This window comes from Montipora capricornis, chromosome 13, assembly GCF_036669925.1.
Source record: "Montipora capricornis isolate CH-2021 chromosome 13, ASM3666992v2, whole genome shotgun sequence".
Lineage (NCBI taxonomy): Eukaryota > Metazoa > Cnidaria > Anthozoa > Scleractinia > Acroporidae > Montipora > Montipora capricornis.
Genome location: NC_090895.1, coordinates 33,806,962 through 33,831,201, shown reverse-complemented (window position 1 = coordinate 33,831,201; position 24,240 = coordinate 33,806,962). Strand labels below are relative to the sequence as shown.

Here is a 24,240-nt window from a genome sequence, read left to right as displayed (position 1 = left end):
CTAAATAATACATAATTAAGTGGATATAGGTTTAAAAAAATATAAATAAATAAATAAACAAACAATACAAATAACAACAACTTAAATTATTTGACATGGTATATTGGAAGGAGAGGAGAGGGGCACATCTAGATAAACTAATGTTGTGCCCCTTTAAGTTACAAAAGGACTTGAGATTTTTATTAGTCTGACTGGCTTATTCAGGGCACCTACAAAATGGACAAATTTTTTTCCTTTTACTGCAGGAATTCAAGTTGATGTATGGTATGCTCTACTCTATCAAGTCATTTGTAGCTCGGATGTCACCCACTGATTCGTATCTTTTAAAATTAAAGACTGTACAGTATAGAGCAGCTTGCAGGTTCTCTTTACAAGCCAAATAGCATGAGAATGACTGCAAGTTTTCCGTTTCTCATGCACCACTCATAGCAATGCCAAGTCGATCCCCACACTTTGAATTTGTAATGAAAGATGATACATAACAAAACTTAAAAGAGGGGCTTTGTTCAAAGAAACACTGCCATGTTAAATGTTAGCCTTGACCTGTTTTGCTGTTTTCCAATGTTTTGAATTTCTATACAAGTTCATTTTTTTAGTTTTCATCATATGATATTATGGTATTATTGTTATTAGGCTTTGTGCCAAAATTGCGCTTGTCAGCTGAAGACTTAAGTCTCAATGCAAGTGTGGCTCCTGAATACTATGGATATGTAAAACAGAGTTGGATTTCTGTAGTAATAGTCTTCTTCAATAATATAATACATTTTTAAAAAGAATCCCTTGTTTGTTGTATGTGCTCCCATCTACTTATGAAATCCTTGACTGGATGTCAGTAAAGATGGCTTCCTAAATTACAAGACAAGCAAGTACAAGTTACATTTCTATGAAACACCAACAGGGCTCAAGTTTATCCTGAACACAGATCTGAGTGTAGCAAACACAAGAGATATTCTCTTCAACATATACAGCAAGGTTATTTCATTATCTGTTGGTAACCCAATGTAGAGGCAAAAAGTGCTCTATATAACAAAATTTTGATTGGTTATGTGTTGTCAGACCTGTGTTTTGATTGGTTGGTAGGAAAAATGAGCGTGAATCAAGAAAATCTGTTTTAATCATGAAGTAAAAAAAAAACCCAGCATTTTCCTTCATTTGTCAAATTATTTTTGAGAAATATTTTATAAAAGTAATAAAGGATGTTTTCCATGTTTCCATAGCCTCATCTAAACACGAGGAGAAGTTTCTGGTTTGCATAACCGGACCCCAGCTATGGAAACGTGGAAAACGTCTTCTATTGCTTACAGTAATTGGATTTTTTTATGCTTTTTTGAGACTGCTCAATTCGTTCATTAACAATGTTTCATATAGTATTATTCTCTATCACACACTGTACCAATGTTTTGTTGTCCTTTTGTAGATTTATGTGGAATATGTGGTTAAAAACCCTCTCTGCCGCCTTGATGAACCTATTCAAAGCGAGCTGTTTGCATCCAAATTGGATACATTCATAAGAGGTTTGACAGTCTTCAATTAAACAAGATCGAGCACAAAGAAACCGACCAAGTGAAGGAAGATCTTTGACTGGAAAACCAAGCAACAATAATTTAATTTAAAAATCAATCAGTGTTGTAGTATAAGATCAAACCTTTGTCAATAAAGGGAAATGGTTCTAAAACTCATCATGTGCCATTTTTTCAGTTTACAAGGGGAAGTAAATAAGTCCTCCTAATTTGGTTGAGAAGAGGAGTTTTTGAAGATAGTACAAGTGGGTTGTGATAATGGAAAGTGTTAACTTTCTTATGTAGGTAATCTTTATTCTTGTGGTCTTGAAAATTTGTCTTGTGGTGTAGTTTTGTCACTATGTGGTGAGGTTTTGTCATTATGTGGTGAGCTTTTGTCATTATGTGGCAAGGTTTGATGGTTATGTGTTGTGTTTCCATCATGATGTGTTGAGGTGTTCTTTTGATGTGTTGTATTTTCATTTTATGTGGTGAGGTTCTTTTATCTTTTATTGACTTTCTCCCTTTATGTACAATGTATAAACACAGTACATCAGAAGAAGACCTCAACAGAACATGTAACCGTCAAACCTCCTCACATCATGATGGAAACACAACAAGTAACCGTCAAACCCCGTCACATATGGCTTTCCATAATGTGAGGTGGCAAAAGTATTATTTGCTGAGGGGAAAATAATATTAAGTCTCCCTTTCTTTTAATTTTTTTTGTTTAATAATCAGCTTTCTATCACTGACAATCATTTTGTTAGGGGTACAATGTAGGTAGGGGCAAGGAGCTCTGCTATACATTACAATATCGTCATTGTACTACAAACTAGTCACGTTGTACAGAATCCAAAAATAAATAATATATAATTTTGCTTTTTTGCTTCGAACAACATGAATACACTTCGTAACAACTATCTCCATGCATTGGTCTTTGTTTGTTTTCCAGCTGGAGCAATCTTCTTGCTTTCTTTGCCTTGTGTTCCCACTTTTAAAACAGGTTTACTGGTACCTCCATCTGGCACCCCTGGGGGACCCCCTGGATACCTCACGGGAGGCCCAAATTGACTTGTCACTTGTCGGGCCTGCTGTCTGTGAGCTTTTGGATTGCCCAGTTGTTCTGTTTGCTTTGTAGCCTGGCCTCCTGGTGGAGCAATAGGGTGACCATTAACAGAGGGGCCCTGGGTTTGAGAGCCTTGAACCTGAGTTTGAAGCAAAAGCATGATGTCTTTTATTCACATTGTTTTCCTGTAAGATAAACTATGTTCACAGCATAAACAAAGCTACCAGGTACATGATTTTATTAGATAGCAAAAGCCAGAGGCTTAAAGTGCCCCTAACCGCAAAATATTTTTTTCGCAAAAATGAATCTTTGCACCTTTTTGAAACACATTGCAGCCATATTTTCCTTTTTCTAACAAATCCTGCCTCTTTATAGGCTTCAAAACTTGCAAAAAACCAAGCATCTTTTGTTCAAGACGGAGTGAGAAGGGGAGTGGGTCTATTCCTGATTTGACATCACAATCTACTTTGCATGCACGTTTACAAAGAGTTAATGCAATGTAAATCAGTTTATGACGTCAAATCATGAATAGACCCACTCCCCTTCTGACTCGGTCGTGAACAAAAGATGCTTGGTTTTTCGCATGTTGTGAAGCCTATAAAGAGGCAGGATTTGTTAGAAAAAGGAAAACATGGCCGCAATGTGTTTCGAAAAGGTGCAAGAATTGCGATATATCAAAGGTGACGAAGGGGCAACCCTTGAGATATCTTCGATTCCTGATCACTGGCAATCCCCAAAAGAGAGAGCTTTCTCCCTGGCCACATTACCACAATATATTATATTTAAAAAGACACAGAGATAACAACTTGATGCTAAAACTGTTCTAACCTGTTTCCGGGGCATGTTTGTGTCCAGACTTCTCCTGGCTTTACTCTCGGTCCCTGCTTGCATCTTGTGTGAAGCCTGGGGAGGTGATTCTTTTCTTGTTTTGTGACCAGGCCCTGATGCATGTTGTTCTTGCGTGCCATGCCTTGCTGTACTGACAGAGGGTTGAACAGGCATAGTCTGCTCAGTAGCTAAAGAGCCTGACCTGAAAAGAAAATAATATAACAGTACTGCTAACTTAGACTGCAGCCTCTCTTGCAATTTGTGTTTACCCGACTGTTTGTCAAGGATACCACTGGCTTGAAGAACACATAATGATTTTTATTTTTAATGGGCACAAGTAAAAGTTACACAAGGTTCCAATATTGACACAATGCTTGGCGTGTGATGTCTTCTCTTAGTGGTTTGCGGCAACCGCTGGAATTTTTGTAGCAAGCACCTTCTGGTCGCATTCTCATTTGCTTATTTGCTGGCCTACTCAGCAAGGTAAATTTATATGCTGTAATATTAAAATCCTTGATATCCCTCCCAAAGCAATTCATATTAGTTTCAGGAGTTTAAATAAAATTTAAAGCTGGTGGTTGCTTTGGTGAAGTAACTGTGTCATGGTTAAAATGATTAATTTTTTAATCTTAGGTTTGAAAAGGAGTTTTTTAGGAAAAAGTAGTTGGCTTCTCAAAGTGAAGTAGCTAATTCTTTTCGTTTGTTGTCTGTTCTATTGAAGCCACTGAGTTTAGTAATATTTCAAAGACTGATGCAGAGTGATGATGCCTTGGGTTGTGGTTTCTCACAGGCTTCCTAATGATACTTCCTTGCCCCAAAAGATTGGGTTTGCTTCAACCAATGTTAAAGGCATCAGTCCACAAGCTCATTTTTTGAGATTAATATTAGTATTTACATTTACCCATATTCCCCTGGGAGGGAGACTTAAAAGATTTTACTCTGTCTAATGCCAGATGATTTTACTCATCAGCTGGGGGCATCCTCACCATTAAAGGGGCCAAGTCACGCAATTTCAGGCAATCTCAGCTCTGATCGAATGGTCATAGAATTAACTAAAACATCAAAATAACTGTTCAAAACTATAGAAGAACTCTAACAAAACACAGGGAAGCCAAGAAAGGACATGGATGGACAAAACTGGAGAAGATTGAAATGGATTGAATTTGGGTAAATTTGAAAAACGTCAGCCCACCTTTTTTCAAATTTATATCAGTCTATATCAAAATGTCATTTACAAAGCTGGAAAATCATTCTCAGTTGTTATGTGGCCATGATTTTGCAGATGAAAGACTCTTGCTCTGCCAATTTGACGTTTAGAGCTTATAATTAACAAAATCAAACGAAATTACCTAAAATAGCGTGACCTAGCCCCTTTAAGCAGTCAACTATGTCCTCTCCATTAAGATGATGACAAAAGCTCTTACATGTAGTTAAAGTGAGGGTTAGCTTTGGGAAGATAGAAGCCAGCAGTCCATTGACAAGATCATAGCAAGTTTGAAAAAACATTATCCTTTCTTTGAAACTGCACTTAAAGGGGCTGTGATGTGCAGTCATTTTAAGCAGAAAAAAAAGCAATTAACTTTGAAAAACATCAGGCTGAACAGGTCTCAAACACCAAATGTATTTGCTGCTTTATTCAAACCTTCCCCCCAATACATTATTAACATAGTTATTTTTACGTTTTGTGCAATTTGGTTACCAGTTCCCAACTGCTGAATTTGGCTAAATTTTGTAAGTTATCTGACACCGTTGAGGAGTACAAGCACTGAAAAGTATAGGCGCTATATACAAATATTTCTTTATTATTATTATTAATAATTACCTGTCTTGTACTCCTCTGAGGTAAGCATACAGTTGCTCAGCTGTAAACTGGGGCTGACCAGGCTCTGAGAACATACCAAGCATGCGAGACAATTGACCCACTTGCTGAGGAGTCAAGGTCCCTGAGGAAGGGGGTTGATTGTCACTGTCCCTTTCTCTCCTGGGTGGGGTGTGAGGAGGTACTTGAGTTAATCGTGAGTAGGGAATTTGTGATGGAATCTAGTGGATTTAATAACAAAAACACTTTTTAGCACAATGGCTTGTAATCTGGCAATCCGATAATTTGGTTAATTTACCATTGTCGATAAGAGTCTAGACAACACTGCTTGTATCAACTTTATCTTGTTGTAATGACAACTCAGAAATGCTCATTTTGGGAAATAAACCAACCAGATTGCAATAAAGTTATAGACAATGCTTATTCTTTCTTTGTGTCACAATCTTGGTCATGCTCTGAAATAAACACTTTCTTTGACGTGGAATATTGTGGTAAAAATCAAACCCAATGTAAATCAGTGTTGTCTGTACTCTTATCCACAACGATATTCATCATCACAGTGGTCAAATTTGTTGTGGACTCATTCGGCACAAGAACACTTTGACCACTGTGACAATGAATAACCTTGTTGATAAGAGTTCAGACAACACTGAACCACATTCAATTTGTTAATAGTACTTAGAGATGTCTTAGAGATGTCATCAATAAAAAAAAATGAACCTTTTCCCTAGCTACTACCCTGTCCACCTCCAGACCATTTTACTTGTCAATGAGGGCCTCTTGAGAGGTGAAAAGGTTAACATCTACACCCTATCAAGAACTAAATGGTACACTGTACAACTTTTTCACCAGCAACCATTTTCTTCCTAAGAGTGACATATACAGATTTTACTCTGTCCAACCACAGATAATTTTAGTCCTCAATGACGTTCGATTGGTTCAAGGGTTAAATATTAAGTATTTGAGTCTGAGACATTAGAAAAAGCTCACATCTATCCTGGCTTGTGGTGGCATGTTAAATGTCGTGGGTGAAACTGTTGTTTTTATGAATGCAGGTTGTGTTGTAAGCAGCCTTTTTTGTTTGGCATCCTGTAAAATAACATATTAATAATGTTAACAAGCAATGAACAATATCACTGCACTCAGTATTACATTCCCTTTAACCCATTAACTCCAAGGAGTGGGACTTTACTCTGTCAACGCCAGACAATTTTACTCGTCAATGGAGGGGGGGGGGGGGGGGTGGGGGCAGTCCAGGGTGGTTCATTGTGTAGTTTTACAAATTCCTTACCCCTACTCACAATGATGCAACTTAATTTAATGTTAACCCAGAAATAACTTTTAAACAACACAACTCAATCAAAGCTTTCTGACAAAAAATGTCTGTCTAGGGTACAAAAATTAAGTTTCAAACAACAGAGATGAAGTTCGAGAACGAGAAATGCTGTGGAAAACGAGCCGCAGGCGAGTGTTTCCACAGCTTTTTTGAGTTCTCCCAAACTTTCACTCATGTTTCTATAACTCGATAGAAACACGGAGTACATGTTTGTTATTTCTTTTAGAAAACAACGCGACGAGGAAAAGGAAAACAACTTCTTCACTCTAATTATCAATTGAAACTGTAAATTCTCTTTGCTCGTGCCATCACTACGTCAACAGCTCATGCTAGTTCTGTGTCTCCATCGAGTTATAGAAACACGATTTTTAACCAATCAGCTCATGTATTTTCTTAGGACTGTTTTCTAAATACATGTACCTGATAGATACCAGGAATTGTTGAAGAAGCAGTTTGGTAAAGAGATGTAGACATGTGATATTCGTCATTCTGAGGATCTGATTGGATGGGAGATATCACTCCTGATGATGTCTGGCTGTCCACTATCAGTCAACAGGAGAAGAAAAAGCAATTTTCTTATTGGATTTGATAACTTGCAGTGTAATGATGATGTACTGAGCTGGAAATAATAATTATTGTTACATTAAGAATCAAAGTAAAAGTAGAAAGAGGCATATGACAGCAAACCTTTTTCATCTTCTGTTGAAGAAATTGGCATTAAGCCATTCCGTAACGGATCCTTTCCCTGTGAAAACAAAGTTGTAATAATTTTAGAATTTACATTTCAGACATACTGTATCTCCAGGGGCCAGTTGCTCGAAGGCTGGTTAGCGCTAACCGATGGTTAAGAGATATCAAAACCTACAGGTTTCCATGGTATTTAACGTTGGTTAGCGCTAACCATGCTTCGAGCAACCCGGGCCCGTAATGTTGATCTATTCCTGCAAGTCAAAGCTGCTCAAATAATGAACACTCTGGGGTCTCACTTGATCTCCCATTCTAGGGTTTTTCAATGAAGAACCTACTTTCTACAGTTAATTATTATTGAGTAGAACAAGGAAATTCAGGAAAAATATTTTTGATGATAAAAACTACTTACCTCAAAATGTTGATCTCCAGGTGATCTTTGCAAGAGCTGTAAGCATTAGAACACATTTTAAAAAGTATCTTTAAAGTACTGTTAGGCCTGGTTGCAAGTCAGGCACGGATCCAGGATTTTGAAAGGGGGGGAGGGGGGGGGGAGAGTGAATTTTTGTAATAATGTAATAGAACGAAAGCCTGATTGAGGTGTTTGAGGTCTGTGCCATTTCACCTCCCCTGGATCCGCGCCTGCAAGTGCATTGTACTCACAGTACCATAATAGTTTTCTCATTGCTAAGAGGCTGTTTTTACAGGAAGAGAAGAAGGCAGAACATCCTAGTGGTAGGTGTTTTCTTCATTCCCTTGCTGTCATAGAAATATAATTTTTGTTGCTAAACCAAGTAAAAAAATTATTATTGTTTTGCTTTTCAATAACCTACAAGTATATCAGCTATATAGCTATATGTACTTTTATGTATGTATAATAACAACGTAGCTAAGTACCATTTTCACATAGTGGTTCAATTCAGCTTGGCGAGATTCTTGTTCCTCCAATTTATCAGAGATATCTTGTGAGACCGTGGATGAAATGTGCCTGTAGAAGACATGTCCGAGTTTAACGGTTTTACCAATGATAGCTTTTAACAATAACAACACTAACAGCTAAGAAACTGGGAAAGAGGGAAATTTCAGTCCTTGGGTAATAAGGGGTGGTCTCCAAACTTTTAAGAAATGGGCCTTGAGTTTTGTTATGATTTGCAATCAATTTGCAAGTAACTTAGAGTGATGTCTTTTGCTCCAAATTTGGCCTAACTTGACAAAATAAAACACAAAAACAGAAAATTACGTGAACAAATAGCAGTTATACATACAGCTTCTAAGATGGTAATTTTGAAGAAGAGCTCCCTCAAAAAACTGTTTACCGACTGTCGCGCAACAGACGACAAACTGTCAGATTCATTGGCCGACAGATGGTGGTGTGTTGGCCGACAAATGACCGACAGTTTGTGAAAGCATTTGGTAAAAGTGATGGCCAATAGTCGACTGACAGTTGGTCAATTGTTGGTGGGTAGTCAGTAGCCTGTTGGTAGGTTGTTGGCTGAAAATGGCTTAACTATTTACTGATTTATCACCCTCAACAACTGAACAGTCAAATTAATGTGTTGGTAGGCTGTCGGTTATTTGTCAGTGAACTGTTGGCTGACAGTTGGCCAACAGTCAGTTAGGGGAGCTCTTCTTCAAAATTACCTCTAAGATAGCTTTGCTATTACCAGTAATGTCAATAATGTTACTGTATTAATGGAAGTTTGTCAAATTAATTATTTGGGGTACTTGGAAATACCAGCAGAGTTTAACTACCCGTAAGAACATGTTAACAAATAAATTCTTGTTTGCTTTGCATCAAGAACAGACTTCCCCGTGTTGTCTGATTTTGCCTATTGGGCAGCAGTAAAAAGCAGTAGCTGTTGAATTTATTCTTTCTACAAGATGAAACTAACTAAAACCCAATAAATATGATTCTTGAATCCACCAATTAAAAGAATCTACTGTACATGAACAGCTTTAATCCTAACCTTGGAACCATTCCACCCACATGAAAACAAACAAATATCTTAATTTTTTAATAATTATTATTGTTGGACTGATGGTTGCATTTATTTACCAGAACTATAAAGTACCTTTCATTGTGGATTTCATGAGGAAATACAGAGAGTAATGTGTTTTCAGGGTCAAGCGTCTGCTCCATGAGAGTGACTTCATTGATATCCTCTTTAATCTGATGAGAAACAAGGGTCATACTGTTACTAGTATTCTTAACTGGTGCACTAAAGGCCTTCCCCCGAAAAAGACACTATTCATCATTTATTAACAATCATTGTTATTTCATAGCACACTGACCTTAGGCGAGTCATTTTCATAGCTACGGAGGGGATAAAACTCCAGATTGGACTGATCATGTGACAAGATGCCTTGTTTATCAGCATCACTGTTCATGCTGAGGTGACTTGCCAATGAGGACATGCCACTGTCTGTCTGTGAGCAATCGGATGTGGTGCTGTACTGTGGTTTGGATGGTGGCAATAGAATGGACAAGGTTTTATCAGCTATTTTTGGCTGTTGCTGCTGTAAGGATGAGGGTAGTGTTGCAGCAGTGAATGGAATCTTATCTGTTTGTATTTCATTTTCCTTCTGCCATTTAAAAGATGAACTGGTATCTCTACTTGTCTTCATGAAAGAGTCTTCACCATAGTTGAACTACAAAAACCAATAGAAAGTAAGCGTTCAGTTCATCAAGAAAAAACATCAAGTTAATCAAAGTGCATGTATAAACATCTGACAAACTTTCGCAATTCCTTACTCTGATAAACCTTAAGTATAAATCTCTCTAACATTTCTATTATTCTATTTTCGTTTTGTTTTTGAAGAATACTTATTGGAGGTTGCGTGAATAGGATGTGCAAGGGCTAAGTTGCTGGAGGAAAACTAGTCAGACCCGAGAATGAGTAATGCTCCCTCCCCAGGCTTGCAATTCCCTGCTACCAAGCCATGAGCCCCCATGCAAGGCATCCAGGCACCCACGTTACTGACAAGCAGTGGAACAAAAAAGAAAAAGAGAAGGAGGAGACACCACAAGACAATCTCCCACAATGCTACCATGACTTTGTGACTGTTCAAACCAATCAACCAGTCAGCCTCCTGTAAGGCTGAATACCGCTGACTACTAACTACACCTAAAGACAAACATGCAGGCATTCGGGGCTGGACAACCTGCGAGCCAGCAAGCCATGCAAGCCATGTGAATTTCGCATTTAAGTCTAAGCACCCATTTCAAATAGCGCTGATAAACACTTAAGTCTAAGAGTGTAACTCGCATGATGACTCACATGTGGATCGTCATGTTGGCTCGCATAACTTGCAATCATGGCTTGCATGACTCGCATCCATGGCTGGCATGGCTTGCTGGCTTGCACATTGTCCTAACTCCAGGCACTCTGGCCCCAGTTGTTCAAACGACGGATAGCGCTATCCACCGGATAAATCACTATCCAGTGGATAAACACTAGCGAAACTAATTGCGCATAGATCCAATGGATAGTGTTTTATCCGGTAAAAAGGTTAGTAAATTCTCTGCTTACGAGCCAGTAGGCTCATCAGGCCGGCGCTTATCTCCGGTTTCTGTAGCATGAAGCGACTAGGAGTATTTGTACTCCCCCCTGGATGGGATGCTAGTCCATCGCAGGGTTACCCCCAGCATTACGCCGGTACCCATTTATACACCTGGGTGGAGAGAGGCACCGTGAGAGTAAAGTGTCTTGCCCAAGAACACAACACAATGTCCCCTGCCAGGCCCCGAACCCGGACCACTCGATCCGGAGTCGAGCGCACTAACCATGAGGCCACCGCGCCTGGTTTACTCTTTGTTGTTAACTTTGTTAAATTGCCTTTAATCAAATCAAAACAATTAGAAATATACAATGATACCTGCTGCATTCCTGAGATGGGGTCTGGTAGTTTAGCAGTACTTGACTTTAAAAGCTTTACAGCCTCGTCACAGTGAGACTGCATCATCTGCTGCAAACGGAGGGACAGTGTCTGCCTGAAATTTAAACAAAAAAGTACACTAAGTAATAAGTTGAGGAAGCTGACAAAGGGGTAATGAACAAACTTGTACAGAAAGTTGTTTACACAAATTTGCATTTATTGTACAAGTGAAATGCAAGTTAATATCTTTCATGCAACAAAAGAACCAGAAAGCACCTTTCTTTCTCCATGTACTGTCTTGTATTAGCAAGTGAGGCCATTTTTTCTTGAAATGCACAGATTCTAAGGAAAGTGACACATTAGGCATTGTATCCGTCATGTTCAAGCATGGCCTTATTGCATGAATGTAGGAAAAGGTATACAAAAAAAAAATATATATATATATATATATATTTGCATGTCATTGTTCTTGAGCAACTTTCTTTACAGGGTAAGGGGGCAATGAACCAATCAAGATCACATTAATTAACTTTACTGCATACTTGGAGCAAAGGAAAATAATAAACTATGCACATGCCGGGGGCAAAATTGGCTAGAAAATTATATGGGAAACTTGTTGAATTTCAGTACTTGTCTACAAGTATGCAGGAAGTTTGGTACATGAACAGCAATAATTTGGCCCTCCAGTTTCCTGCTGTGCCTCACAAGAAATGCATCCAAACTATTATTGGAAAGGCGTCCGTCCCTTCTACTGGTAACTCCTGTTGTGTGCATTCAGATTTTTCTCTGAGCATGCCTACATGTGTAAGTCACAAAAGAAAGAATTCTCCACTTCATTCATTCAATGGGCTTAAAACGTACCATCTTACTTGATGTTAATATTGGGTTTTGTGTTGCTTTTAATCATTACCGGAAATTTTCTGTTAAGCAATTAGCAGCTTAAAGTACAATCATGACAATAATGATTATCAACACGCGTGAACGAAACTTAAAGCAGCTCTATATACCTCTCCTCATAATCATCTGATGTAGTTTTAAGTTTAATATCTTTTTTCTTCAGCTCCTCATGAAATTTAGCAAGTTGTTGTTGAAGGTCTTCTTTATGTTTGACACTCATCTCTTGCAACTAAAGTAGAATAAAGCAAGAACAACAGCCTTAAAATTAGTTTTGTAAAGTTTAAAAGAGAATTTTGAGATTTGAAAGCCCAAATTCAAACTTGATAATATTAATAAGAACACCAAAATGTTGGTGGGTGAACATTGTGCTTTATAGGTATGCAAACCAAAAGGCTCAGATAGTTACAATGTACCTGTTTTCTTTGCATTTCTCTCATCTCTGATTCAGCTTTTGACATTTGAATGTGTACCTCCTCTAACCGTTTGGACATCTGCAAGAAGATAAGGAGAATTTTCCAGAAAATGTTGTCATTTGTAAAGTAGTAGCTGTTATAATTAAGTTACGGTACCTATGGCAGGGTTCTCTATCAAGCATCACAGAAAGTAAGCAAGTCAGAGAGTTCCTCTTATGTTGAGTTTGGTCAAGAAGACCAGATGTTATTGAAAAGAGGAACTTCTCCTTAGCTGTTGGTCTTGTAGGTGTTGAGCCCATGACCCCCCATTCTGTTTTGAAATCACCTTCTGCATTAACTTTGTTTGCAATTAACATTTATTTAACAATTACTGGTTATTAAAAAAAATTAATAGGCCAGGTAGCTGATCAAACAACACAAGCATGGAATCATTCACTGACCTCTCTTTCCATTTCAGCTTGTCTTTCAGTCTCCTCTTTCGTCCTGTTGGCTTCGTGCTTTGCTTCCATTAAGCGAAGTTCCATTTTTAAGCTCTCCTAAGGGTTCAAGTAGCAACATAAACATACTATGTGTCTTACCTTTCAAAGCCGACAATCTTTGTCCAATAATAAATAATGTAGATTATTTACTCAATTATTAAACACCAAAACACGTTTTAAAAAGAACATTCCCATGCAGCATTCATTCAAGGGCAAAGTTATTTCAAGGGGTTGTTTAATCGAAAACCATATTTCAGAGTTAAATCAATGACAACAACAATGGTATTAATTATGTTTTAATTTTGTGGGTATATACAGTAATTTGAACAAAACAGAACCATGTTTTATAGTTCTAAAGTCAAGCTATAATTGTAATAATAATTATCATTAGTTGCCGTCACACTTGAGAAAAACACAGTGAAACACACTTGAGAGAAACACACAAGTAGTGTTGACGCTACTCTAGTGTCAATGCAGTGGTGTTCTGAATCTCACGGGAAACACTGAACAATAAAACCTCACTTTAACAGTCTAGTGCTAATTAACTCCCTAATGTGACCACACCCAAATGTTGTCTTGCCTGAGTAGAAGCTGCATTCTTCTAATTGGGTGTGGTGTTTGTTTGAGGGTACAGTAGTAGTGTGTAATTGAGTTAATAAGGTACTCTTAAAATGATGTTCTATTAGTTTGAATTAAAGTAGAATTAAAATAAAGAGAAATTTTAGTGTCCATTAAAATGTTATCTTTAAGTCTCTGTCAATTACAAATTTGTTACATGTACTTATTAGTCTCTTTGTATTTTGTCCAACAAACCTAATTGCCAGTAAAGTGGACATTACTGGAAACTCCTTAGCTTGTAATATAATGCTCTTTAGGTATACATTATTAAATGACTAATTAATGCAGGGTTTTGGGTTTGATTACCACTGTTTTCAGACTGTTGCTTGGGGTTAGGGTAAGAAGACCTTTGGGTTCTCAGATAATAATAATTATTTTTATACAGTTAATAATAAATTATAGCAGCCAATTTGGATGGTTTCACTGATTGTAAACACTTAACATTTACAGCCTTTCAAAGACTACTGTTACTGTTACAGTAGATTACATTGAATTACAAGTTGTACTGTACCTTTTCCCTGTTGCTGGTATCAAGCTCCATTTCCAGTCGCTGAACATCTTTCTGGACTGAAGCAAGAACTGCTTGGCAATCCTGAAAATCCATCAATTGAAAATTGAAAATCTATTTAATTTAAATATAGAAAAAAAAGACAATACAAAAAAAAGCATGCCGATAAAAATCTTCCCCAAATAATGAAGTAGCTTACATCTCCTTTCTGTATCTCCTGGTTCAGCCTTTCCTAAATGAAAAAGTAAAATACACAATGTAATTTATTAGTTAGTAATTTGTGAACTATACAATCATTTATCTCTTTTACCGGTACTTTTAGATGCTCTTTTCACACTTCATTATTCTTCAAAGTGTGATTTGCCATTTAATGAAATGTTTTGTTTTCAAAAATTGATGATCTCACCTTGTCTTTTAGCAGAGCCATCTCATGCTTAGTTGTAAGATTAGCAATTCTTGCTTCAAGTTCTTCAACAAAGCTTGATTGCTGAATGAGAACAAAAGTGACATATGTGATAAATTCTGAACATTTCCACTTTTTGCTGTGAAAACTGGATCCCTCTATTGGAATGGTCTAAGCCATTACGGGCATCACAACTCAAGAGAGGGTTTCAAACTGAAAGGATGCATTTCTCAAACAATGGAGGGTCTCCACACTTGAAAAGGGCTTCCCTAGGTATATGAGAGGTCAATAAATGAAGTGATATATGAAATGTATTGAATTGCAGATCTATTTGAAATCAAGTAAAGCTATATGATCCTCTCAGTTATGAAGTCAATGCAATTTTTAATTAGCAATTGTGTAGAAAAGCCTAAAAATTTCAAGACTTCAATGGGGTTTGAACCCGTGTCCTCATGATGCCAATGTGACGTTATGTAGTTCAGTTGGTTAGAGCATTGCATCGGCATAGAGTGGTCACAGGTTCAAAGCCATTGAAGTGCTTTCCGGTTTCTCTACACAGTTGCTAAAATTTTGTTCATAACTGCGATGATCATAGCTTTATTTGATATGAGAGATGTTGGCACAAAAATCAGTTGGTGGACTAACAGTCAGTAATAATTACTGTATAATTATTATACATTTTTTATGTTTGTATTCAAGGGATTACAAGGTAAGAGTCAAAGCTGGTGGTGAAGAAAAACACTGACCCCAAGTCCATTAACAGTAAATAAAGCGGAATATAATGGAATGAACCTGAAAATACAAAAATTTGGTGTTTTAGTTAGCGCCGACCGATTTTCAGTTGTTTCTGTTGTGTCGTGTGATTCCCTTAGGGAATTGCGTGTGTTTTCGCCTTTTGTAACATTTGGAGCACTTCACAAGAAAAATTTGACAAGTATATCCGTCGCTAAATGAATAATAATTATTTGTTGTGGAAGTAACATTTTTTTCATGAACAAATACAGTAGCAAGAGAAACAGAATGTTATCCTATTATTTTATTATTCTATTGTTTTAATGGTATTTTCAGGGTAGTCCATTTGAGTAGTCCATCGGGGTAGTTCATGGACTGGGGGTCAGTTTTTGTCTACCATCGTCAGAGCAAATCCCCCATATTTGGCCATATTTGAAATCTGTTATTAGTACTGTGTCCTACTGCATGATTATAAACCTTTCTTGGGTTGCATGTCAAGTTCTCAGATTTCCTGCTTTCCCTTTGTGCGTTGCCTTCTCTATAAGCATATTTTCTTTAAATGTTAACTTATCAATAATTTGATAGCTCTGTCAGTGTTTATTTTCTCTCACAGTTTACGTAGCCATAACAGGTTTTCCTTACTTTCTTCAGAGCTTCATCAGCTTCAGCATATTTATTTTTTACTTCTTCCAGCTCCTTTTGTAAACTCTCTTGTTCTCTTTCAATTTGAGCAACAGTGTCCCTTTCTTTTGAAAGGCATTCCAAAAGCTTTGTCCTCTCCTCCATCTGTTGTTTGAGCTAAAAACCATTGGAAAAGAAATGTTATAATTTGTTTAAAACAGGGGGAAATCTTCCAAGGACAAAATGAGTTATGATATAAGCACTTGACATTTTTCCTTAACTACATGTTTTATTAAACACAGGCCTGACCAGAGTTTGGCCTGACTTCCAATACAGTATATTGTAACACACCGACCAACAGAGCTGATGAAGCTGTTGGACATAAATTATTCAAGGGAAAACCTCAGCCTTTTTCACCTGAGTCTGCTTTTCTTTTTCAGCTTGTGCAGCTTTTTGTTGTTCTTTAGTTAAGGCTTCCACTGCTTGTGCTAACTCCTTCTCAAACTGTAACAGCATCTGCAATCACAATCCTAAATTCAACAAACCTCCTTTTGAAAACAAAATATAAGCACACATGTGTGGAGCGTTCATTACATGTATTCATGTCAACAGAGTCAGCTCTTGGAAAAAAACCAAAGCTCGTGCACAAAAGATGAAAGAGAGAGGTCAAAAATATTTTTTCTCTCATGACAGTAACTACTTTTTTGGCTGGCCATCTTTTTCAATACTACCATTTCCACAGTTATCCCAAAGAGGTACACTGCTAAAAATCGGCTGCAATTTCCAAAACAGACAAATGCAATACACTTACAGTTGTAGAGTATCAGAGTATTCAAAGACAGACTTCACTTAGCAATTCGAGAAGACAACATAGAGATAAAAACAGAACCGTATGTCTGCACCTCTTGCTGATGTTGCTGTGACAGCTCGGCATTTTCTCGTTCTACTTTCAGCTGGTTAATGATAGCCACTTTTTCACCTTCATGTTTTTTCCAGCCATCCACAACCTTGGCCAGAGTCTGAATATAAACAAAACAAAAAATGAAATTCACCAAAACTATGTACAAGTTAAAAAACCCCACTGTTCTCTGTGCTAATTCTTTCTCTCCTAAGAAACCGGTTATTTGTCACATTTACATGGGGGTTGTCCAAAGTTAATACATGTAAGTAACTTAATTCAGTTGATTGTCCTCTTAGAAATCCTGTCTGAGGCTTCTAAAAGCACGCTGCATTTGCACCATCCTGGGAGGGGGATTTGTTTTTCCTGATCTAAACAGTTCTTAGTGAAAGTTAGCCTCAGCGTGGGAGGATTCTGTTCAAGAACCATGGGGATAAGTGTTGACAGCGCCAAACCTTCAGTCCCACACTGAAGTAATGCCGGAGTTGCCCTAGCTTGGGTGAGAAAAGGTGGCACATCCACTTCCCTTTGCTGGCCCATCCTTCTAGGAGCTTGGCATACAAGTCATGTACATCTTGCTCAGAAATGGAGAGACTGAATATGTTCAAAGGTTCAATACATCACTAAGTTCAATATCTATTCTTTTAGAAATTATGTCAAACAGCAGTCAAATTGATAGTTAAAGCCAATTAATGAAGCTCCTTTGGACAGTCATAGAGGAAAGCACACCACCCTCAGTCATGCAACGAGACGTGTAGGTACACGCTGCTCAGGGCAGCTGTGCTCTGTCTGGCTGGTCAGTATTCCACTTGCAGTCACTAGCCTAGCCCAGTGACTGGCCTCACAGTGGCAGGCGGCACTCGGGTCTTGCACGACACTCTTGGGTCAAAAACTAGTTGAACCTGGATGCATAACAGGATAAACTACAGCAATTTTGTATGCCTCAAAGTTGAGAGGAACCAGCCTTGGCTTGACCCATTCATATTACCTATGAGCACCCAGCTTACATGTATGAAACTCAATACCTGGATGACTGTTTAATAACCTAGTTGACTCCTGGACCAGCCCCCATTAACGAGTCAAATCGTCTGCCGTTAGACAGTGTAAAATCTATGAAGACTTACTCCCAGAAGTCAATGGGTAAAACATTTTTTTTTGAAATAGTAGAAATAACGTACGAAACTTATAAATATAGTTTAAGAGAGGCAGGTCTAAAACACAGGTCACATTCTACAGGTCAAGTCCCAGATCCATTAATAAACTTAAAGCAGAAACCCATAAGGGTTGATAGAAACGTGTAACGGCCCCTTGTGTGCTGGGAAACAAGCTTCTGAATATTCAATTTGCTAAGTACCATAAATTATTTGGAACAACAAGAGCGTGAGGTTTTCAAATATGGTACTTAGCACTGAAACATTCAACCAATCAGTTCGCACTGAATATTCGGAAGCTGTGAACGTGCGTTACAGGTTTCAACCCTTATGGGTTTCTGCTTAAAGCCAATAGTTTATCTTAGACCTGAAACAGCATTTTTGTATAGTGATTTGGGCTAGAAGACACTCAATTGGTGTTGTTTCTTTATCTGTAGCACAGTACACTGTAACATGTATGTTACACTGGCCTGTAACCTGAGTGCCCTGTGTTTTAGACCTGCCGGTTTTATTAGGAGAGCATATATGTAGTACTTTCAGGAAAATGTGTTTGAATCATTGCAAACCTTGTCAAGTTGTTCAATCATTGCATCTTTTTTCCTATCAGCAGAAACAGCAACTGCTAACTGCTGCTGGCTTTCTAATAACTGAAAAAAAACCTCACAAACTCAAATCCCAGTATGAAATACTGCAAGACATGTGGGTGGACAAACTCATGGCATGCAAAAGGTCAAGCCAATTAATACCCTTGTGCATTTTAAGAGATTTTACATTTGATCTATCTTTACTTCCTGTTATTTGGTTTGATTTACAGTCTTCCTACAGTATTATTTGTACTGTTGCAAAGAGCACTTATGCTTATAAAGCTATAAGATTGAGGATTTACTTAATAAGTGATCAGCATTTTGCCAACAACTAGGCTGTCAACTTCTTTAATCTTAGCAACAAATGGTGTACATCTGCAAAATTGCTGAATACCACACATATAAGGAAAAATTTAATACATCATGAACACAATTAGGCTTTAACATCACGTTGCTTTCATTTTATTTGAAGATCAAGGCACTGTTTATTAATAAACAATAAATTGTCTGTGATTCTATAAAACAAATTAACTTTAAGTGTCCAAAAATAGGTCCTTACTGTATGATGCTTATGTATAATTAAGGCTCTTCGATATTATTTTTATTGTGGAATAAAGCTACATATAAGCTTAACATCATTTCATAGTAATAATTATTTATCATAATGATATATTAATTTTATTGTTATTCTTTTTCATTATGCCATTAAGCAATACAATGCAAAGGAGCAAAAGGCAAATGAATATGAATTAAGATACATGTATTACAGTGAAACAACTTACTTTTCCATGCAACTCTTGAATCTGCTGTTCACAATGCTAATTGTAAAAATAAAGAAATAAAATCATACAGTATAATCTATACATTAATTTCAATAGTTTAATGATAATATCAGTAGAAATGAAGTTTACGTACATTTAATAACTAACGTTTTCTCAATGCATATCTTTGTAGAGCGTTCAGGTTTGGGCAGTGTTAGGAAAAAGGATAGAACTGCATGTTTTTCCACTGATAGGGGTTGTCAGAATGAGTAATTGGAGTTATTCCAGTCCTACCATTCACATTTTGTTCCAGCCTATTCCAATGTGTTTAAGTTCAAGTTAAAAATGTTTTCATCCTAGTTTGCAAGACTGAGTCTCTAACTGTTCAAAATAGTGAGAAAAGCTATTGTAGCTCCAGATTCAGCTTCAATTTCATGACATGACACAAAGTGAGAGGAAAGCCACTACTTGGATGGTTATGCAAGAACAACCCTACATACATGTATGGTTTGCAGACAATCACAGCTAAACGTTCAAACATTCCTGACCAGTCTTTAATAGTTGGTTTAGTGAATAATTATTTTTTGCTGAACAAACCTTTCTTCTGAATCTCTCCCTCTCAACTTGCTCCCTCAACAGAGAATTCTCAGACAGAAGGCTCTTATCGCTGGACGCTTTATTACTTTGGAATGATTTCAGCTTTCTGTCATCTGCAAATGATACCATCTGTCTACCAGTCTGATCTCCATTTTGGAAAAGGACCTGCCAAGAATGCATGTTCAAGGAACAAATTGTAGTGACAAAGGTGGGTTTAAACAAGTGAAATTATAACCATAAATATATAAAGATAAAAAATTAAGCAAACTTGCTTCAATAGAAAAACCCAGGAGTAACAAGTCAGCTTGCAGATACACATATATATATAGATATTAAATTACTGATTTATTACCGGAACTTCTGAAAGTGGTGAGGAATTTGGCAAAAGTCTGTGAAGCAAAGCTGTTGTATCCACGCTCAAAACAGACTCTTTGTCTGCGTCATTTTCCTGAGTTTCAAAATCTGCCATAGACAAGACACAATCTACGAATCAAAATATTAAACTAACTTCTCATCACAAACTATTTTGGTAATTATTTCAATAATTATTGAAAATGTTCATCTGATAAACTTACATGAAAGGTGTGATATGCATTCTAAAAGCCTACATTGTAGGTTTCTATTTTATTTTAAGGTGAGCCAACTGCCAGAATCGCATTACATGTATTTTTAATGTGATTCTGGCAGTTTGAAAACTTATCGGCAGTTTTTATTATTATTTGAATTACTTAACTCAAGCTTCCTTATCTAATGATACACAGAGCTGTCTCTATTGGTACATACTGGATCCAACAAGAACAAATGGAATGAAAGAGTTTTACATGAGGAAGCAATACATAACAGTCCTGTAACTAGCCTGCAGCTGTGCTTGGCACACCATCAAATTCTCTGTCATCTGAGAGCCCTTTGCAGTTCTGTAGCATCATGTGTAGATGCCCTCTCACTTGTTCCATCTCCTGAATGTCAGCATTTGTCACACTACTGTACTCCAATGCTTCCTGAAAACAAAGTTGTAAGGGACAGAAATTACTGCATTGTGGTTATGGTTTGGGTTTAGGATTTATATCTGCACATATCACATAGTCTCATGGCAGTTTAAAATTCTTTCTCTAGAGTGAGATCAGATGTCAGCTTCTAAAAGCGCCTCTGGCAGTCGCTATCAGTCCATATTTGATCTCACTCGCCCACCCAACCCAAGCATGTATGTGAAAGGAGGACAGACCACCACAGCACTGAGGGTCTCCCCACGGTGTTGATAAACAGGAAAGGTTGTGAGACAGGACCTAAAGTTTTATAGTACTTATCTGAGAGGACTTGAATTAAGTCCAACCATTTGTGGCATGTAATTACAAAGCCAGTACTTTCTCCTCAGTTATTTTAAGACCCTGAATGTTGGACAGGTCCGGCCAGAGTCAAACTCATGAGCTCCCGCATGGCAACCTGATGCTCTAACAACTGAGCCACTGGTGCACATTAAAGATTACCATAAGAGATTTAAAGCTTGTTGCTCCTTTGTTCCCTTCTCTATCTGACAGTAACCATGATGTACCAGTTACTCAAAGAGCACATAAATTAATCCACTGGTTAAAATAATAAATCCATCAGAGTTGTCAATGAACTTAATGATCACCTGAAACATTTGGCAGTACATGTATTTCTTCTGACCTCCTTTAATTTTTCAACCCATAATAATTAATTTTTACCTTGATCCACTGATGTTTATCTCCACAATTTCATAAAAATTTTATTCTTAATCCTATAGACAGGATTGATCACTCATAAATCAGATAAGCGAGATCAGGGAAAATTTGTTGAGAATTTGGCTAATTCTTATCTTGGGTCATACATGTATGTCATCAAATCTTCTACATTTTCATCACGGTATTTCGTCCAGTTTAGCCCTAATTATACTGAGTCTTGTAGTGTAAATGGACATTTGCAACAAATGAAACAGTTGAGGATATCTTTGCTAAAATTGCTGTGAGACCTTATAGTAACTTTTTCATCTAATGACAGTAGTCAACGTTAATACAGTTTGTAGGGTTAAATACATGTAGTCACATAACCATAGCCTACATAGCAGCTCCCTTTGGGTCACTACGCAGCCTACATAACCAAGTCTTCAAGGTTCCTTTCTTCATCTTCTACCAAATATACCAACTTCAGTGTACTTGAGGACAGAAAGAGGAAAACAATGAGAGTGGGCTAACTTTGACACTGTCACATGACATTGAGTATACAAGTCTCTTACCGAAGCCTCATTGCTCTTCATGGTAAATCCTCCACTTGTTATATGTTGCGGAGGTGAAACATCAGGAGTAACAGGGTTGAATAAAAGGGTGTGCTGTGACTTGACATCATCTGCTACTGACATGGTGTGGGTTATGGTGGAACCATATTTTGGAACAGATGGTGCTGTGGGACTGAAATCCATTACATATATACACAGTATGTCTGAAAAAAAAAACATGTTATTTAACTGCAAGTCATGGAGGCAAGCTCTATTTAGAGCGAGTTTTCAATCCAGTGTCGTAAAACCAAAACCAAAGTAATTACTTTGGCCAATCAAAAAGGACAGAGACAATCCAGTAAACCAATCAAAACTCAAAGTAATTACACGTAGCCAACAAAAAGCGCAGGAAAATGTGCACGTGTGATCATGAGCCACAATTGGTTTTGGTTTCACTTCTGATTGGTTGAAAAAGTGGCGCAAGAACTTTGAACCAATTACTGAGTGATTGATAATAATAATAATAATAATAATAATAATAAAAAATAATAATAATAAATAATAATAGAGTGGTTTTCAATTGAGTGTCGAAAGTAATTAGCAAATTGTTAAATGGTTTATGATTACTTCACTTAGTGAATGGTTCAAAGTTCTTGCGCCACTTTTTCCACCAATCAGAAGTGAAACCAAACCCAATTGTAGCTCGTGCGTGCACATTTTCCCACGCTTTGTGTTGGCTACGTGTAATTACTTCAAGTTTTGATTGGTTTACTGGATTGTGTCCGTCCTTTTTGATTGGTTTAAGTAATTACTTTGGTTTTGGTTTTACAACACTCATTTGAAACTCGCTCTGATAATAATAATAATAATAATAATAATAATGATTATTATTATTATTATTATTATTATTATTATCATAAGCTCAATAAGTAATGGATGCATTTTGATTGATTCTCATCTATGATATACTAGAGCACAGATGCATATCACAAATGTTTAATTCTTAATTATATAAAACAAATAGGTACTTTATGTTGCTGTGCAATTGTTCAGTAAACAATCACAAATGACATCAAAATGTGGTGACTGACGTTCTTACCACATTTTGACGTCTTCTGTAATATATTACTGGACAGACACACAGAAACATGGAATCTATTTGTTTTATATAGTAAAGAATTAAAAGTTTTTATGATGACATCAGCTATGGGTCTGTCCACTGATAGATCATACGATTACGTGAGAACCAATCAAAATGCGTCCACTATGGAGATTTTTACATGTAGATATATATAATGAATGAAGAAGCTAAGCGCTACAACAGTCGTGATAAGCAAGGGAAACCGGCAACCAAATATCCGGTGTTGTGTTACCGGTCCACAGTATGACTATTCCAGTAAAGTTGAGCAAAACACAGACTGAGTTAACTTTAAGTTCTGTGAGCTATGCCATGAAGTGTTTCTCCTTGATTAACAGACTTATAACGCCAACTCTCCATGTACCCAGAACGAGTCAAATCATTGATCATTTCACCATCTGTATATATAAATCTTATTTAAATTATAAAGTATACAAAGGTCACCCGCGCAAGTTCAACTGAACATTTGCTGCAAAACCATAGGCATTAAGCAATAAATCAAAGGAGTTAAATAACAAGAACGCTTGAAAAAATCTGCAATGCGTGTATATCTCCCAGAATAAACCACGATTTTTTTCTTTAACCCAAGCTACACACTGTAAGAAGTCGCAGTCAACAATGATCAGGAAAATGTACCATGCCGATTAAATGAAAATCCACATTAAAGAAACTTACCTCAACTGATAGCATCGAAGCAAAATTTGTCAGCTTTGGAATCAGAAATCACAAGGAGAAAAATCTGGTAAAGATCTGCTAACACGGCCAAGCGAAGCCAGGACCGTTGATGAAGACAAACAAACGTGAAACATACTTTTACGATGAATTTACATTTACCCTAGTTCCAGTCCCTTCCTAATGAGGCTGTCAAACAAACTATTCAATCTAGGGAAGAGAGAGGGTGGAGTGGAAAAGACAAAAAGAAAACAAACAAATAAACGAAAAAGTTAAGAGCTCCGTATCTAGTCACGACAATGGTCCGAAAAAGAAAATTATCACTCTTGTATTTTTCGAAGTCTGGACATTGATAAAGCCATGCCAATACAAAATACGACATCGTGATAATGAATAACGATTTCACCAGCCTCCCCCACCCAGT

At 37.2% G+C, this 24,240-nt stretch overlaps 2 protein-coding genes across 2 annotated transcripts in view; one reads left to right on the top strand and one right to left on the bottom strand.

Moving 5' to 3' along the window:
* The window catches only part of LOC138028481 (trafficking protein particle complex subunit 1-like), a 4,286-nt gene extending 2,611 nt beyond the window's left edge, over window positions 1-1,675 (top strand). The window contains exons 2-4 of the mRNA XM_068876034.1: window positions 246-316; window positions 834-972; window positions 1,418-1,675. Coding sequence (XP_068732135.1) covers window positions 246-316; window positions 834-972; window positions 1,418-1,534 — 327 coding nt within the window. The 3' untranslated portion in view covers window positions 1,535-1,675. The remainder of the gene's footprint in view (window positions 1-245; window positions 317-833; window positions 973-1,417) is intronic.
* Window positions 1,676-2,209: 534 nt separating this feature from the next.
* Window positions 2,210-23,986, bottom strand: LOC138028454 (putative leucine-rich repeat-containing protein DDB_G0290503). The gene is made up of 28 exons (XM_068875999.1): window positions 23,820-23,986; window positions 22,028-22,230; window positions 20,633-20,774; window positions 20,129-20,238; window positions 19,777-19,941; window positions 19,201-19,236; window positions 18,401-18,481; window positions 16,688-16,804; window positions 16,203-16,301; window positions 15,807-15,962; window positions 14,436-14,516; window positions 14,229-14,261; window positions 14,033-14,113; window positions 12,865-12,960; window positions 12,425-12,502; window positions 12,122-12,240; window positions 11,391-11,456; window positions 11,115-11,229; window positions 9,531-9,887; window positions 9,311-9,408; window positions 8,136-8,226; window positions 7,651-7,686; window positions 7,239-7,296; window positions 6,972-7,093; window positions 6,206-6,304; window positions 5,219-5,436; window positions 3,397-3,598; window positions 2,210-2,707 (listed from the first exon to the last, which is right to left on the bottom strand). Exons 2-28 carry the CDS (start codon window positions 22,208-22,210, stop codon window positions 2,420-2,422), a joined length of 3,327 nt encoding a protein of 1,108 aa, XP_068732100.1. The 5' UTR covers window positions 22,211-22,230; window positions 23,820-23,986; the 3' UTR covers window positions 2,210-2,419.
* Between the last annotated feature and the right edge of the window lie 254 nt (window positions 23,987-24,240).